We start from the raw sequence: 19610 nt of genomic DNA on the forward strand, positions 1-19610 counted from the left end.
TCGACTCCGGAGTATATATACCGGCCCGAATCGTTGGACGGATCACAGTCAACCGCGATCGACCACGGCAACCACTACCGACAACAACACCGTCGAAACTACTCTACACCACATTATACTCTCAAGAATTTTCACTCACACGACATGTCCGCAACAGTGAGTATTTTATACGTTATTGTTATTGGTCTGTGTTCTCAAAAAGTTATTAGGTTGGGTCCGATTGTGCACCTTAAGCATTCTAAAATATGAAACACATATTAAGAGTGTACGAGACTGAGTTCTATCGAGTCGTCTCCCAAATGCACAACCGCACAATTTTTTTTCCGCGGACTCAACCTTTATAATAGCTTTGCTTTTCGGAAAATACCAACGCTCAGCCGTATTATAATACTCGTTATAAATTATAATTATTTAGCATAATGATTATTGTATTATATTATTAAACGATGTATTAACGTTTTAAATGTTATGGCGTTGTCGTCGAGAAAAGCGGTCGTGTATGTTGTGCCAATCGGACCGGATAGAACCGGGAACACGTTGATCTCGTTAGGCTACTTACATAACGCGTTAAAGCGAGCAACGCCGGCGGCAAACGAATATAATATTATAATATATAACAAATGTCTGAACACTCTGGAACTCCGATCGCCCGACCGGTTTTCGTTTTAATTTATATCTACTTCATATCATTTACTTTTACTCTCGTTCCGGCGGACAGACTCTCTCTCTCTCTCTCTCTTTCTCTCTCTCACGCGCGCTGTCGGTCGGAATATCATTACGATCAGAATGCTCTGTGTTCGGAAGAACGGTTAATATAATAATTATTAGGTGCCAGCCTGGTACGATGATGAAAAGAAATCGAACATAATAATTTTTTTGACCTAACATTATTATTATCATCAAGTTCCAATATTAATAAGATCGTATTAGTAATACTTAACATTACTCGTTTTTCAGCTGATTGTATTCGCGGCTTTTGCCGTGGCCTCCACCATGGCTGTCTACAAGGAGCCCGCTTACCCCGCGGCTGCACCATCCTACTCATCGCACGCGGCACCATCCTACTCGTCGCACGCTGCACCCGCCTACTCGTCCTACCAGGCTCATGGCTACTCCGCCGCCCCGGCTTATCGTGCTGCTCCGGCTTATCCATCGTATTCGGCATACCCAGCTGCACCAGCTTACCCAGCCGCACCAGCCTACCCAGCCGCTCCAGCCTACCCAGCTGCTCCAGCCTACCCAGCCGCTCCAGCCTACCCAGCTGCCCCAGCCTACCCTACCTACCCGGCAGCACCAGCCTACCCAGCCGCACCAGCCTACCCAGCATACCCCGCCGCACCAGCCTACCCAGCATACCAAGCCGCTCCAGCTTACTCGGCATACCAAGCAGCACCTGCTTACTCGGCGTACCAAGCAGCACCTGCTTACTCGGCATACCAAGCAGCTCCGGCTTACCACGCTGCTCCCGCTTACAGCAAACCAGCGGCATACCAATCCGCACCCGCTTCTTACAAACCAGCTCAGTATTCAGCGCCCAAGCAGTACGCTGCCGCCGCCGCCCCGTCATCCCCGTCCCCATACAACTTCCAATACAGCGTGAACGACGCTCACACCGGTGACGTCAAGAGCCAGAGCGAGTACTCTGACGCCAACGGTTACGTCAAGGGCACTTACAGTCTGGTGGACGCTGACGGTAGCAAGCGCACCGTAGACTACACCGCCGACGACCACAGTGGTTTCAACGCTGACGTCAAGAAGGAGGGCGGATACGCCGCACAGTCGTCGTCGCCGGCCACATACAAGCCCGCTTACTGATGGGCCACGACTGCGTCACCTGAACGTCGCTCACGTCGTCCACTTCATAATATCATAATATTATAGCATCATCGATACACATAATATAATATATATGATTATACCGCGTTCCGAGTGCGGTTATCAGTTGTAACCGTTGTTGTGGTACACCACAGATGTGATTATGCGTGATACATTGCTGTCCTCTTACTATTAATATTATCATTGTTATGTGTTTTTTGTAAATAAATTTCATACGTATTGTAACGAATAAAATATGCGTTGTTGTCTTTTGTAATGCAATAATACACTAACCTGGTTCATACTTCCCATAGTGCCTGGCCTAATCCCGTGGACCTCAGTTTTCAATTTACTGGTGTTTTACGTCGTAAAATTTACGACATATTATAGCATATGTCACAAAAACAATTTTTTGATGATGAAAATAACGAGTTTATTGTCAGTTTAAGGTAACATTCGTTGGTCATAATGATTTAAGTGTGTTGCCACTTATTTCGATAAAAGTTAGGATATCGTCGTGAAAAAAAAGATTGAAAACTACCGATTTATATTTCATTCCTTGATGCAATTAATGTGTGCAGGCCAGTTGTTATTTCATACGGTATGATTGTTCCATGTGGTTCGCAGGAAAATATAATAAAAGAAACAAATAGCCATTTTACAAACAAATGTCATTTAAAGTTAAAAGTTAAATACTGATAAGTTTTCACAGAGCCAAAATTTAAAACCGTATGTTATCTAACGCCATAAGAAAATATAAGTATTTAAATTTTAAGAACTTCTTGTATCCTCTAAGGCAACGGTTCTCAACCTTTTTATAGTCGCGTACCACTTACACAATTTGAAATTTTTGCGTACTACTTGATCATTTTTTTTTTTTGCTTATTAATAATGTATACGTTTATGTTATATGTATGTATAGAATTTTATTTCATTAGGAATTACAAAATGAGATAATATAAAAATATATAAATATATAATAAAAAATAAAGTATTTAATTGAGTATTTAATGCACAGAAAGAAAAAACTTAAAAATAAAAATAAATTAAATATGTAAAATTATTATAATTATTATGGTTCACTTTTTATTTCAATGAGACGATGGGTGTTGTTTTTAACGGACGATGACATCAATATCGGGCTCCAAATTGCTAACTTTAAGTCTTAAATTATTTTCGACACCATCAAATAAACATTAAATAAACCAAATAATATTTAATGTTAATAATAATTCGTAGCAATTTTTTTAAAGATTTTCTTCGCGTACCACCTATGAGCTCTCCGCGTATCACTAGTGGTACGCGTACCACTGGTTGAGAACCGCTGTGGCCTAAGGTATAAGTTCTTGTCCATATTAAAATGAGAGCGCACAATAAGCTTTCTGTTATTATAATATATCTTAGTAAACATACACCATTGTGCCTACTCGCATTCATTCGTGAGTACTTACATGATACGTATTACTCATATACTTACAATATATTACGATTATACTACGACCCGAGTGTGGTCATCGATGGTTACCGTAGTTGTGATACACAATCGTCATTTAGCTACCTATTAATATTATAATCATTGAAATGTATTTTTTTTTAAATTATATATTATGTACGTCGAGCAAAAAATGTTAAGAGTTGTTGCGGCTTTTGTGCGTTATACATTACAGCGCAGACTTTTCATTGTACCTGACCTAATCCACGGTTTTATTCCTCGAAGCGATTACTGTGTGGCTGGTTGTATATTTTACCGAGTGATTCTTTCATGTGAATTGCAGGAAAATAAATTTAAAAATAGAAGGCATTCATCAAAATAAAAAAAAATTTTAATCCAAAGCCAAATACATGCTAGTCGTAGAAAAAAACGTATAATCGTTTGTTATCAAACGTTTTGAATACAGATATATGCATTTGAAACTCCTTGTAGGTATTCCCTGAGGTATTGTCTAGGGTTTATGGTAGAACAAGAGCACACCATAAGCTTTCTGTTATTATAAAATGTCTTAGACAATATGCATTATATGTGCCTACAACTACTCATTCATAGATAATACCTGTGTGGCTATGCATACAACTTATCATATACTTATGTACTACATTTACATAGTATATGTACCTACTACCAACGTATAACTCAAAGCGAACACAAAACGGAAATCTCGCGATGCGTGCAATATTATTATTATTGTGGGTCAAGATAGAGCTTTTTTTTTATACATTTAATTGGATAATATTATTTTTTTATTTGGTCTGACAGTTTGACCGATGCGGCTCAATGACAATCTTCAGAGTAGACCACTTCATCCATGGTCATAAAAATAAATCCGTCTTTCGGGACAATAATGTACAAAATATTATATTCACAGGACACTCGACGAAACACACATCGTCATCAAGACAAATCGCGGCGAGCAAAAACACGAACGGAAACTAGAAAACAATAAATGTTTATTTTTTCGATTTTAAATAAAATTTACATAGGTTTCGGAAATTTTACGTTCATATGGTATATGATTTATTTATTTTTTTATTTTTCAAGAAGATTATGGGTACCACTGAACATATATGATAGGAAATAACGGGAAAACATCATCGGTTATTGTGGTTGGAGGACAACTTAATAAATACGAAACCAGTTAAACACGTCTTTCCCCACAATAATTGGCAGTGTAAATGTGTACTACTGTACTAGTACCATAAATTGAGTGTGTCAGTTTTTTTTTTTTTTTTTAATTAGTACACCTGTTTTTAATTAAATAATTTTTTTCTGTTTGATGTAAAACTGTCTGTATTAAAATTAAAACTCATTTCGTCATGGTAATTTTTTTTTTAACTTACAAAATTCACAAATTTATGCAAGATAAAATTAAAAAAGTTATTTCATTTTTGTTTTGCTTTGAATCATTGTAACGTTTAAAACACAGAATAAAAATCATTGCAAAAATTAACGAAATTCGATATAGTTCTATAGAAATGGTATTGTCATTTTTGATATAGAAAACTCTTGAATTTACATAAAAATGATTACATTTCACACCTAACTAGTGTACGAATACAACTAGCTTTAAGATGATAAAATATGAATGTCATTATTTTATATAGAATCTAATTATGTTAAATATTCCGTAGTATATTTTACTCGTACAAGAACGAGAATCAATGTGGTCACTTTGCCGTGACAAACACAGCTAAATCAAATCAAAAGGTATAGGATATAATAATGTATTATTGTTATGCTCAGATTCTAATAATTCTCAAACACCGTATATCATTGATTAGAAAAAGGGCGTCGTTCTCTCGAAAAAGTGTGAACACACCGAAGAGGGATGGAATAAAAAAAAGGGGGGAAAAAAGGAAAAGAAATGTAGGTATACATGTATCTTTTTAAGTCGAATCAGATTTACGGTCGGCGCCCACCGTCGTGCGTATTGTAAATATATTATAACACTACTGCATGCGTATATAATATATTATTCTTTATCGCGGCAGATAAACGCGAGTGGTTCGTGTTTCGTGGCAGTGACACGACACTAATAATATTATAATATCGAAATAATACGTTTTGCAGAGGAACCATGCACGTCCGATTGATTCATCGGATTCGCTGCTTCAGTGTATAATGAAATAAAGTGTCATCGCGTAATATTCACAATTGTTCCAGTTGAATTACGTGTGTTAAACATTTGTCGGCAATAAGCTTTTAATACATATTTTGTACGAAGCCGGCCGGAATTAATTTTTAACACCCCAATTAATATAGTAACCGGCAATAATAACAATAAAAAACATGCAATCATTCAGCTCACTGTGAAAAAAAGCTATATTTGTTTTAGATCTCAACCGAAATTTATGTATTAAATTGCTAATTTTTGATTTATAACATACCTACAGGTGGACCTGGCTCACAAGCAAAATTCGATACCGTTAATTTTTGTTTTTCTTCGGTTTTTGAGATACACACCTAGCTTACCGTTAAATTCAAATATTATATGTCTATCGTCGATACAAAAATATCCACTGTAGGTGTCATCGGAAAACTTTTTTAACGATACAGAAATGTAAAACCTGGGACACTAAGTATTTGGTTTGTTTTCATCTATCACGTAAGGAGCACATTTCAGCAAGTCGTGTACAACAAAACACAAAAAATGGATCACGACAAAAGGGTAAACTATTTATTATAATGTTATTCCTCAGACTCTGAGATTTTGACCTGTGATTTCATGTGATGGTTGCACTTATAGTTGTGTTCCTAGCGGCGATTTATTATAGACTCGGAAGTGCATCCACAAGACAAACAATCAATATTCAGATGTTTAACTAAGGCAAATAATTTTTTCAGACTCCTGGACAAGGAATATCGATTTCCTCAGATAACCACCGTTATTTTCGGATCCTATATAATTTTATATAGATTGAAAAATTTACGTCAGAAAGTTATATATTTACGTTACTTCCGTTTTCGATTAGTTTTGAGCTGAGGTTGCAGGATTGTGTTCAAGCGGGAAGGTGAAGCGCTGAAGATAACAAACATATACAAAATATACGTTACAGTTCCAATTTTACACCGAATACGAATTTCGTTTTTTTTATAAATGCGACAATAGCTTATGAATTACTTTTGAACTTACTTGGACTATACTCTTTTATTACAACACTGTACTAACAAGATCAGTACCATAATTGTATGCTAGTGCATATGTATCAAAGTAGATGAGTTGTTTAAAAATACAATAATATATTATTATGTCCGTACAATTTCAGGAGGGTAAAACACTCTTCTAAAAGCAAAAAACCGATATTAAATTAAAGCTAACTGGGGTTAAATGAATAATTGAAAACTGTGGACGTATGTCATGAAAACACTTTAAATTTGGAGTACAAAATATGGTAGAATATGATTTAAAATGTGTCTAGCTTTTATATGGATGCAGACAGTCATTAAAATAATATGAATATTACCGTCACGCACGTATTATATTTTAGTATACCAAGGTAAAATGTATCGTGCGCACTACGTCGCCACGGGACCATTTTATTTTGTTAATCAAAAGAAACGCAACCATTTAAATTTGTTATTGGTGTATTACAGTATTACACTATTATTCCGATGTTTATAGCTTATAATATTATAGATTATGGTTATTTACTTATAATATATATTATTAATTATGTGTATAAAGTTGTAAAAGTTATTATAGTATATTATGTAAGTAAGTATAGAAAAACCGGTTAAATACAAAGTGATTTGCCAAGCATGCTCACCCCTATTCTTATTTTAATAACACATTTATTCATACTCTGAAATTGTTATGTTACCTATTTAAATGCCATATATTCAACTAATTGTATGTTTTATATTATCTAAGGAGTGTCATGTGGAGATACAAAATTTTATTTTTTCAAATAAATGTAAACCAATAATTTTTATTGTAGATTGTTAAGCAGATAATATTTTTTTTAGAAATATCAAAGTACTTATCATAATTGCAATACGAACTAGTAGTTTCCAAGTAATTGAACATTAACATTGTCCATGATTGTTCATGAATTTGATCAAATATAATATATGGGTCAGTTATGATATAAAAATTGTTGTAATTATTAGTTATTACTACCTAGTTAGTATCATAATATATTATCATTAAATATTTTGTGAAAATTGACTTAGCATAGTTAGCACTAGATTAAATATTACATATGTATTTCATATTTTTGTAAAACCATTTTTAAGGAATATTATTATCTTTATAATAAATATTTAAAGAACACAGAAACTATTCGTTCAAATGTAGAAGAATTATAGATGAATATTTTCAAAAAAAAATATCTAATTAAATGTAATAAGTAAATAATTTATAGTAAAAGACGAAAATTGTAATTTGAAAAACAAAAGCTTGTACTCCAAAGCTTGAAGCTAGACACTTCTGAAATGATACAAAATATCCAAGCAAAATACGAAACTATTGAATTCAAATAGACTTGAATATTTTAAAAATCAGGAATTCATTAAATGTACTATTATGATAAAAAGAGTTGTGATCAAGCTAGGTGAATTATCCTGTACATCGTTATATGCGTATTATAACAGTATGTATCTGATCGGTATTTTTTATCCAAACACGTTCGATCGAGAGATTTTCGATAAACTGTAGGTGCGTATATAAAACGAACATTATTATTGCACAGTTTATACTGTGTACAATATGAGCGGGGTGGTTTTTAAAGGTTTACGGTTTCGGGTATTCCGCACAGAGATAATACGCTGGCGTGTTTCCAATGTGTGTATTGGACACGTTTTTCAGTAAACCGACAAATACATTTATCCGCGTGTTATTAAAAGATTCCGTAAAAACTAATAATGATTTATAGGAATCGTAATAAAGCGTACGTGGGTTAAATGTACGTACGTGAAAAGAGGTAAAAAAATAAAAAAAACCCATCTAACACAAACTCCACCCAAAAATACTTATATTAACTGTTACACGATGACGATCTTTATGCGTATTTGTCACCAACAATAATTATTACGATAAACCATCACGTATAATATTAAACATACCCATTCAAAATTCAACCATATTGCCGATGATTATTGTGGTATTCAGATAAATATTTCGGTCTACCTTGAGGTGGAAAATTATATTATAATGCTGGTAAGTACCTAGGTATGCACGACGGACAGCGATAACTTAACGATACGAAAATCGCGTGCGATATGTCGTCATGTGTTTATATTCGCAAACGGAAGGATCACATTATTATACAATGTTTTGAGTAATGGTGTCAAATAATGAATGTAATGCTGTTTTAAGCCCGTGCACATTCCTTCGTCGTCCTTATTGAAAATATACTTTACGTTCCGAGACAGATCACGTTTAATGGAGCTGAGGTTAAACATAACATAGTGTATTATCATTTTTAATATTACAATGATTTAAACATAAATTTAAAAAATGTATTTTGTACGTTTTTAGTACTTATAATAATTATGATACTCTGCCGGAAACTATAACAGGTAACTTAGATATTTTGACTTATATCCAATACTCTCGTATTATTCAGAAATGACGAGTTTTCGAGCTTATCGTGTTTCTGCCTATTGAAGTATTTGATTTCGTTACGTTATCGTAATTCGTATTGTGTATAATAATGATAATAAATTACTATTGTACCACAAAAACTTAGGGCCTTAATGCCGAGTTCACGTTGCGCTCGGCTTAATGTCGTAGAAAAGTAAACCGATTAGCTGGGTAGTTAAGACGACGAATACGAATACAAAGCGGCCATTACACGATGACGATATTATTATGTATTCAGACGTACAAAACAATTGACGAAGATTTCCGAATTGTTTTCTTAGAATTGTTTAACGTTAGTGTACATAATAATATTATGTATATAGTTTTGGATTTTACCCGCAAACGGTGTTGACCTATTTCACTAAGCAGACAAGACGGCCCGCGCTTACTAATTTTCGTCCCGTTTTCCGGCGCGTACAAATAGTCGTAAGGTCCGAGAGAAATCCACAGATAAGGCAGAAAGGGGCGCACCGGAAGAAAACAATTAACGTCTTATTTATTGTGCAAATAAATAACAACGCCAAACGCGGTATCTCTAAGAACAAAACACTGATTTTATTCAATATGGCTGGGACTGTTGTCATGTTTTATTGTACAGATTGAATTGTGTTGGTAATTTTGAACGATATTGTCAACTTTTAATGGCTTTATCTCGGTCGCATTAAATTGCATTCGGTCGTTTACATAATAATTTCACTATGCTCGTGCTTTATAATTGCTGTCATGATTGTATGTACTTTAACAAGCCATATCCTATAATACGACTATCGAAACGAGACACCGGGAAAGTTAGCCCGCGGCAGTGGTGTAGCTAAATTGCCTAGCAGAAACGCCGTGTTACCATCGTATTGCATTATTAATTATATACCTACTTGGAAGAATAAAATAGTTGTTACGTGGAACCTACCGGAAAAACGCGACCGGTGTTAAAAGTGGGGAAAATATGTTTTCCGAAAGTGCACTTAGTAAAACTAAGTCGGTCGCTGCCGAATATAACAAATCATCGCATAATTACGCTATAATGAATAATGTTATACGCGCCACGGCCAACGATTTATGCGAAAAACAAGACTGACTTTGACCAGAAATAATAAAATTGATCACTATACGGCATATTATTATATATTAATATCTTCCTTATTACAATGCAAGGTTCAAACCGAATTATGTATTCATTTTCAAACGTTTTCAATAAAATGTTAATTTTTAAACAAACCTGGAACACGAAATCTACGTGTGCGGCCACCGTCGTGCCGTCCTTGAGCCACGGTTCGGCGAATTTGCCCATCAGTTCGTAGATTGCCGTCACGACGCGCGTCATCTCGTCCCGACATATTTGCCCATCGCCGTCCAGGTCGTATAGCGTGAACGCCCACCGGAGCTTGTCGTCCACCGATCCCCGGGACAGCGTCCACAGGCCCTGCACCATGTCCTGTCAAAAAAAAAAAAAATCGTTGATTTTAATACATAATATAGCAATATTATAACGTAATTTGACGGTACAGTATTCATATTTGTCCTTAAATAATGTTATTATAATTTAATTTCCCGGCTCACGATAAAATCATCACTCTGTATATTACGTTACACTAATACAATATTCAGACATTATGGTCAATCGATATAGTCAGAGTTTCCTGTAGTTTTGTGTGTACATACCATAAAATAAACTTAGATTTAAAGTGACGGTAGTGCAAAGAGATGCGAGTCTTTGCAAACATGAGATAAAGACCGGCACCAAAATAATATATAGGATATTTACCTTGCATCGCCTATACATAATGTATATATTATGTATATATGACATTGAACTTACGGTGTATAGGTAACTAATACAAACAGTAATATTATACGCGCGATACGCTCGACATACACGATCGGCGTATAATGTGCGCGCATTATGGTCACGTTTATCCTAAGCCGCACTTATTTAAATATCAATAATATATAGGTACGTAACATGATTATATAATATACAATTGTTTTGTGCGCACTCATAATAGCTAGGTATTAATGCTGTGGATTTAATTCGATATCGTTGTACGCACTAGTTTCGCTCTATACGATAGGTATAAGTAATCTCCGAAAGCAATTGATTAAAATACGTAACGATTTTTTTTTTGTACAAATATTTATAAAACGCAACTGATTGAAATCCGAAACGCATTTAAGCGTGCACAGAGCGAAAAAAGTCATTTAAAGCAATGCGAGTATTTTAATATAGACACGAGAACTATTTAGACGTTAAGCTGCTTCAATTCCGCCCCGGTCAATAGAAAAAAAATGTCACCTCCTAATTTTGTTTTAATCGATCTAAAATGTTTATAGGTAGTATGACAGTATTATTGTTGAAACACGTGAATTGTCATTCAGTTTGGTCTTCAGAACGAGGAAACTGAATCAACTTGTTACTTTGACTCATTTAATTTTATCATTTTAATTGAGTTATGTGTAACGTAATCAATTTCATACAAATGGTAAAAAACAAGACGTCCCTAAAAAAAAAAAAATGACTTCTGGTCGAAAACGGGTTACATAATGTAAGTATAAAAATAAAATAATAAACCTACGCTATCGGAAGGGTGAATATACGTGTATAATAAAAAAAAGAACCTATACACGTTTTGCCACGTTCATTACCGTAAGTGTTTCGGTGAGCAGAATTTGACGTATTTACCCGACAGGTAACTCGGTGGAACGTCGGAAAAGCTTACAATATTAAGGTATCGAACAATGACTGACATCTGGTGTAACAGGCAATATTGACCATCGTAGTTATTGTCGTGGTCACCTTCCCCCTAATGTTTCTGATAGCTATACATGAGGCAGTCTTTGGTATTTTTGCTCACAAAAACGTTTTCCGAAATGAAATTCACACATCATATCAGAACAATGCTAATTAGTTATACTTAACTGATTGGTGCTCGCTTTTGATCTGAGATGATCGATTCGCATGCACAGAACAGTAAAGTTGTTTTTTATATATGTGTAACTAATTTAACGATGAAAAAATGGAAACTTAATTAACTATTATGTTTAAGTATTATTATATAAATGTTATTTTAAAATATCTTATCCACAATACAACGAAAGAGCACTCTTGTGATACTTCAAATAAAGTATATAATGACAGTTTGATATTTGATGCCCTAGGCTAGATCCAACCACTGTTATAGTAATAACAAACTAATACACTTTGAATACTCCTATTAACGTTATTGTAACAAAAAAATAGTGAGAACGCAAAGGTGTCAATAGTAAAAAAATCTCTACATGGTTATGATAATATTATAACGAAAATTGTGTGCAATTACAAGACATTTGTCTTTGTGAAGTTAAACATTTTTAGCAATGCTCATATTGTTTTTTATACTGTTCTACCTAAATTGAGTTTTCTGTATTCTAGTATACTACCCAGCCATTTGTGCTGTGAGAATAATATAAATAATGTAAAAATAAAAATCATATAAATATCATGGTCATTAAATTAAAACAATTATATATTTATAAATTTATTCGCTTTCATGTTCATATTTAATTTTTAATTTAGGGTAAACTTGTATACAATAGTTTTGATTGAAAGGATATTTTATGCACCAAAGTCTGTAATTTTGTCATACTAAAGGGGGGACATATCTATCTACGTCGATAGTATAATTTTAATGATTTTGACAATAGAAAAGGTGAACATGGTCGTTTGATGAGATTTATTCGTGGGTTCAGACCAAAGGGAAAATCATAAAACCATTTATTGTGACATTTTAGTAATGAATAATCAACTATTCAAAATGATTAAACAATGAATGGTTGTTGCACTCGCGAGACATGTCGTTTTCAATACAGCCTGAAACAAAAAGGTATGTCAGAATCGAGAAAGCTTGGATGAGAAGTACAAAGTTCAAAGTGACGTTTTCATGAGTGACAACGACGAAAACAATAATATACTGCATAATAAAGACTTTGATGCTGTGTATAAATTAACATATCTACTTTCATGTACATACCTAAATACATTGTAAATCTTAAACAATAAACTATTTTTTTTAAATATTATTCCATTACTATTGTTTCACACTGCTTAGCAAGTTTCTTCATGGTTAAAATAATTAAAATATATATGGAGTAATCTATTTAAAGTATGACACTCAATATTTCACCAACACTAAATTTTTTTTAAATATTTTTTTTTATAATTTAAAGTCGTCAAAAACAACATTTTTCACTTTTTTTTTTTTAATTAAAAAAACACATTTATTTTCATATTTTGAAGCAGAATATAACAAATGTCGAAACAAATCTAATTTCGTAGTATATAAGTAGTTTGTTAGTTATAAATATTAACTAATAACTACCTATTTAAAATTAAGATGAGTGGAGCAGTGGACCATAATCATGTGGAGTACCGCTGTACCACTCTACTCTGCTATTTGAAACTTAAAGTACTTGTAACTACTAGTGAACAATTTTATTTTGATCAATACTATATATCTATATCGATTTATATTATTTGTATTGAAGTATTCCTAAGAATATTCTGTTTTTTAATAATTAAAAATGAATGCTGACATTAAAAAAAGTAAACTGTTAACATAAATGTAAAAATAAAAAATATATCATTTTTAAGAAAACTGTTTTTGACAAATAAAAATTGTGTAAAAATATTTTCAAAACCCTTGATGATTTTTGAAAAAATGAGTATCTTATGTATGGATCATCCGGTACAAAATCATGAACTATAATTTAATCGTTAAGGGATAATAATGAGAGATCAATTTATAGATCCGTGATCACACGGGTATTATGTTACATAATACCATGTAATTCAGTATTGACTATTGACATAGGTACATTAATTGTTTTTTTTTATTAATACAGTGCATAATTATTATCACATTAACAGACATCTTCGATTGACTTACACATTTTTATCACAACGTAATATTAAATTAGTTACTACATCTCGCAATACATTCAATCCCTACACTGAGAATCAACTAAAAATATATATCTATACCAAGATCAGGCTCCCAAAGTTACCATATAATATGACGAGTTGGATTGGGATTAAAAAAAAAATTATAAAATTCTGTTTCAATCGACTTTCAAATCCCGAAACGATTTGGACTCGACACTATGACGGACTGATGAGTTTCGCAAACCCTGAATCGTTTTCACTCCCTCTCGCTGTACCCAAAGTGGGTATTTTTATTAAAAGCCGACTTAACGGGGTCACTCGACCGCGGAAAATGGTGGTCTGACGTTGCGGCAGCGGTGTGGCTAACCCACTGTACAGTAATTAATATGGCGGACGGTTTGTTGCAGGTCCGCAACCCTTTTCGCATGATATACGTGTATATATTATTTTGTTAGGTACATGCTTCTAATAAGATATACTCAAATGTAATCTGCACTTGGTCTACGATATTAGTGACTATATTAAAATATATTATAATACTACGAAACGCTATTTTACGTACACACCGTTCATCTCAGTAAACCTGGATGCCATAATTATATAATAATGTTATAATATACACAGTATACCGGGTGACTCACCGACAGTTTTCTTTGATCTATTATATTTTGATTTTGGGAAATGTTGAATACCTATATTTTCAAATATTTACATTTTGGTATCATTAAATGGGTGTCGTGTATCATTACAAGTTCAATTTCTATTTCTTTCTTGCCAAAGAAAAATTATGGTTACATTTTTTTCTGTAAATTGTTTAGTGAGACTCGTTCATTCATATTCATTTTTTAATATAAATTGTACATGATAGGTTATTTTTAAAAGCAGCTTCTTCTTTAAATTTCAAGAAAAATTAGAATTACAGGTGTATTTTTAGACCAAACATAAAACCGAGTACATAATTAAATTAATAATGTAATCACAAATAGCCAGAAAAAAAATCAAGACGTTAAAGTCAGTAAATAATTTGTCGACTACGTATCGACCGAGGCAATGAATGCTTTAAGATATTTGAATATAACATGGTTTCTCAACTTAAAAATACCAAAAATCATAATTGGAATATATTATTATAGAATGAAACGAGAGGAATTGAGCATGCTTGGTGAATAACTTTGCACCACGCTACTTTAAAACAAATACGTAGTTAGTACTTATTATAGGACTATGACAGGTTTTTAGATGGATATTAATTCTTATTTATCTACAAATGTATAAAACCTATTTTTGGTAGACAAGAAACAATACTGGTTTTCCGGTTCAATAATTTATTTATTGTTCTGTAGGTTGGATATCTCATAACTCATAAGTGGGTATATATTATGATTATAGTCTCACAGTCTCACCACAATGTAATAACTAATATACTTTTTTTTTTAGTTTTCTTCGGTTAGTAGTTGGTCCCTTCATTTTTATTTCTAACTCAGTCAACCCAATTAATATAAATAATAATAATATATTTACCTACTCTCCGAATACTACAACCAAAATATAATTTGTTTTATGAATGTGACTGAATTGTTTTCGGACATTACTGACGTCCTTTTCGAAAAAATGTATTAGCATTATACATTGGAATATCTGATTAGGAACCAGCCCTTACATTAAGCATCGACATTCTCAATTAATTTGGGCCGACAGTTATGTATTAATATTAATACAATAATATATCAATATTATTATCCTATAACCTTATTACCTGTGTATAATATGCAATTATTATATGAATACGATTTGTACATAGGATTACTATTTAAAATGTAATTTTGCATCGTTATTATTTTAGATAGGTACCTGTATAATATTATATACCGATTGTAACGGAAACAATTTAACTAACTGTGCAAAAAGTACTAATTTTTTTTTTTCATTAATATTAATATTAATTTTTTTTTTATAAACATTATATTATAATTACTACAATCAAATAGTACAATTGAAAAAACAGAACAATTTTTCAATACTAAAATTATTACTTGCATAGTTCAGTAGTTCCATGGAACAATAGATCTCAACTTTTTTCTATTCACTGTGAGATTTTCGAATGGAAGTTTTCCCTCCATGGTCTTTCTTAAGTAAAATCATGATTTACTATAATCAATGCATCGCCGTATTTTGAATTTTCAAATTATTTGTATATTAGATTATATTCTAGTGTCCTGACACCATGGTTCCCCAAGGCAACGATGGACACACTTTTGGAACTACTGATAAGTTGTATAATTACATCTCTCTGTTACACCCCTTGCAATGAACACCACATCATCGATACCAATTAGACGATGGTTTCATCATTATCTATAGGTACCTCTAAGCCTCTAATACTATTTAATGTACAGTGTACTAACTATTTAGACATATACTTTTGGCCCAGAAACCCATTTTCCTTATTGCCCACGCGTTTGGTTAAGTTGTAAATTATGTTAAAAAAAAATAATTTTAAAGTGAAATGCAAAACTTCACTAATTTTTATTATAAGTTTCAACTTGGCTATGAAATTCAATACACCTGGCCATGGTAACCAGAGGTCTAAGTTTATCAAAATGATACGTGTGAGGGTGGGGTAGATGCTTTATATGAAAATATCAAAAGTTTCACTTGAACACCTATACTCGGTTACTCGCCACTTAGCAATATAAAAAATTTAAAAAGATTGAACATACTTTAAAAAACTTGGCATTTTGTTTGTGTTTATATTCAATGTGGTCCATTAGTGTTTACACTGATTATTTTAAAAAGTTTGAATTTTTTTGAAAATATTATTTTTATATAATTCGATGTTATTGGAAAACAATATTTAAAAAATAAAATTATATATTTTCATTATTATTGTTTTTCATATTTCTTACATTTTTAAATGATAGCATACAGTTGAATTTCATATTCTGCAGCAGAATATTTATTGAAGTACCTATTTGTACGTACATAAAAAATCAAATTGTAATAATTTAACTAGTAGATAGTTAGTTGTAACGTACTTCAGAGTTATTATTATTTAAAGTTTAGACGAACAGAGGAGTAGAGCTCAACTCTTTCCTGTTCATCTAAACTTTAAAATGAAATACTTTTACCAATAGATAACTTTTTAACTAGTAGTTCAAAAAAACTAATCATTCGATGTTTATGTACTTCAAAAAGTATTTGGAATATGAAATCAAAAATGTATGCTACCTTTCAAATATGTAAAAAAAGAAAACCATACATTTTTTTAAAGTGTAATTTTCAATTACCCAAGTACCTAAAACAAGTATTTTAAATGGATCACATAGTACATAAATATATCATGTAAAGCATAATATGTAATTGTTGATATTGTTTACAGTGACTGTATGTGGGTACTATTTCCTTGGAAAGATAAATAGAATAGATAGCAAGAAAGATTAAAGTTGAACACAGGTAACCTACCTTACCGCCTCTAATCATATAGACTGAATATTTTCATAAAACCGAACAAAATTGCCATAAATACAGTTTTTTATGTCAAGTTTGTAACTGCCCATTATATCGGGAATAGTTTTTTTTTTATGGGAAATCAATAGTTATTAATTTAATTACAATTCGAATAACTAACACGTCATAATTATAAAATGCAATATACCTACGCTAGTAGGTCACACAGAGCTGACATTTAATGGTGCACGTGCCCTATAAATGTCAAGTCACAGAATTCATGCAATCAATACGTCACCTGTGTTTTATTTAAATTGTTGCTAATTATTCTTATTTTTAATTATAATTTTCATTTTTAGTAGAACTTTGTAAGATTAACTTTGAGTTTTGACGGTACACAAATAACCATCTCAAGGATAAGAACTTTTTTGTCTTTCATATTTATAGTTAATCTATCTTTGCATCCCGCTAGCTAAATTAGTAGTCCTATCTTCTTTTATATACTTATCGTTTTATCGTTTGTATATTTTACTATACAATTGAAAATAATATTTCACATGTATTTTTAACGTTTTTTTTTTGTTTTTTTGAAATGAATCAATATTTTAAAATAAACATAATATACAATTATGTATGTACCTATTTGAAACTTTCATAATATAAAATATATATTTTAATTTTAAATAGGTACAGCATTTATTTTTTTTTCTGGGACTATTCTGTTATTTTCGTTTAAATCATATATGTAAAAAATGCTTAACTTAAAATAATAATATAATAAATACATAGGTATAGTAGTAAAAATTGTAGTATCTCAAAATTATATAAATACATAATGTGAATCAACTATATTATGAAAAAAATACTAACATAATAATATAATTTTGACAATGCTGAAATATATTATGATATAATTGTGATATAATTGTGTGCCTATTTTTATTAAATATATTGAAATTATCAATAATTAATTAAGCAATACAATTGTATAATATTCAATGTAAATATAACATAAGTTATTGTAACTTTTTATAATATTTCTACAGTAATTAACATATTTTATTTAAACAAAATATATGGTAAGTATCGCTTTTTGGTATACTACTGGGGTAGATTTGGGAGCAAAGCGCACGTGTTGTGTTACATCAGAGGTTGGTTAATAATATATATTATTAATGTTATTAATCGTAAAAAAAATGGTATGTAGTTATTTTATTTATTTTTATATAACATTTTATATTCACGAAATACGATACCAGTTAAAACATTTTTGAGTTCTGTTACCAAATACTGATTATTATTATTATTATTATTACCAATTACAAGTACCTATTATATTATAATATACTATTTCACGTTTGCTGATTATAACAAAATTATAGGTAATTATATTTATATTATCATCGCAAAACGTTCTGCCTTTCAAATATTGTTGGGTATTGGGTTGTTATAAACCGTTCTCGACTATATCTACAATTATAGCTTCATTGCATTCCTATATACACTTTGGTAATCAGTAGCGAATATACCTAAGGCACAAGTAACTATAGCTAAACATATTTGTGTGTGTTTGTGTGTGTGAGTTACGGATATTTTTGAAGCACAAAATTAATGGACAACGAGTTTCTGTTTAAAATAACAATTATATAAGCTATAGGTTCTTTGAATCAAAAAAAGTCACTGTAGCCGCTGGTCAGTCGTCGAATGAAATAAATAACTGAGTAAACCTTTAATGTGCCATACAATATACAGAGTGGTCAGATAATGATATTATACTGTAATATGGTTTGTTGCAGGGTCCGTACATTTTCCAGGTATGAAGAAAAATAGTGCAAAAAAAACAGTCTTCTAAACGCGCAGTGGGTGTATGTGTGACGCCTGTTGAGTGATGTACCAATGAGAATAAAGAGACTTGGCAGTCGCTAAAATCTCTCGGGGTACAATCTGGTAAAGATCAAAAGACAAGGTGTGGACACACTCACACACACACATTTCCACCGTTGCCTTGGATACATCACGATATCAGATTAATGTTATTTTTCAGGGATTTTGTTTTTAATTTTGACCCTCAGATAGTATCGGGTCGAGATGCAGATATTACGAACGAGCAGGATCGGAAGGGAGTCCACAGCCCTGGGGTCATGCAGAGATGGTTAAATTATATTATAATATCATGGCGAAATCCGCATATATAAATCTCCGTGATTGTGGTGCATTGTTAGAGGAGGTTGAGGTGGAAAAAATATACAACGTGCGATTAGGTTAGGTGTGGTCGTTAATTAATTAAAATTATAGTTTTACCGCAACATATCAACTACAAGTATAATATACACTGCTGATTAAATCATTTAGCA

The 19610-nt window shown here is 32.1% G+C and overlaps 2 protein-coding genes across 2 annotated transcripts in view; one reads left to right on the plus strand and one right to left on the minus strand.

Annotated features, from left to right (window-relative positions):
• Positions 1-19610, minus strand: part of LOC111039345 (Kv channel-interacting protein 1-like) — a 110116-nt gene that overhangs the window by 22368 nt on the left and 68138 nt on the right. The window contains exon 5 of the mRNA XM_022322823.1: positions 10111-10326. Coding sequence (XP_022178515.1) covers positions 10111-10326 — 216 coding nt within the window. The remainder of the gene's footprint in view (positions 1-10110; positions 10327-19610) is intronic.
• Positions 28-2070, plus strand: LOC111039346 (adhesive plaque matrix protein-like). The gene is made up of 2 exons (XM_022322825.1): positions 28-156; positions 958-2070. The coding sequence occupies exons 1-2, from the start codon at positions 145-147 to the stop codon at positions 1813-1815; spliced, it is 870 nt and encodes a 289-aa protein (XP_022178517.1). The 5' UTR covers positions 28-144; the 3' UTR covers positions 1816-2070.

Source organism: Myzus persicae, unplaced genomic scaffold (genome assembly GCF_001856785.1).
Source record: "Myzus persicae strain clone G006 unplaced genomic scaffold, MPER_G0061.0, whole genome shotgun sequence".
In the NCBI taxonomy this organism is placed as follows: Eukaryota; Metazoa; Arthropoda; class Insecta; order Hemiptera; family Aphididae; genus Myzus; species Myzus persicae.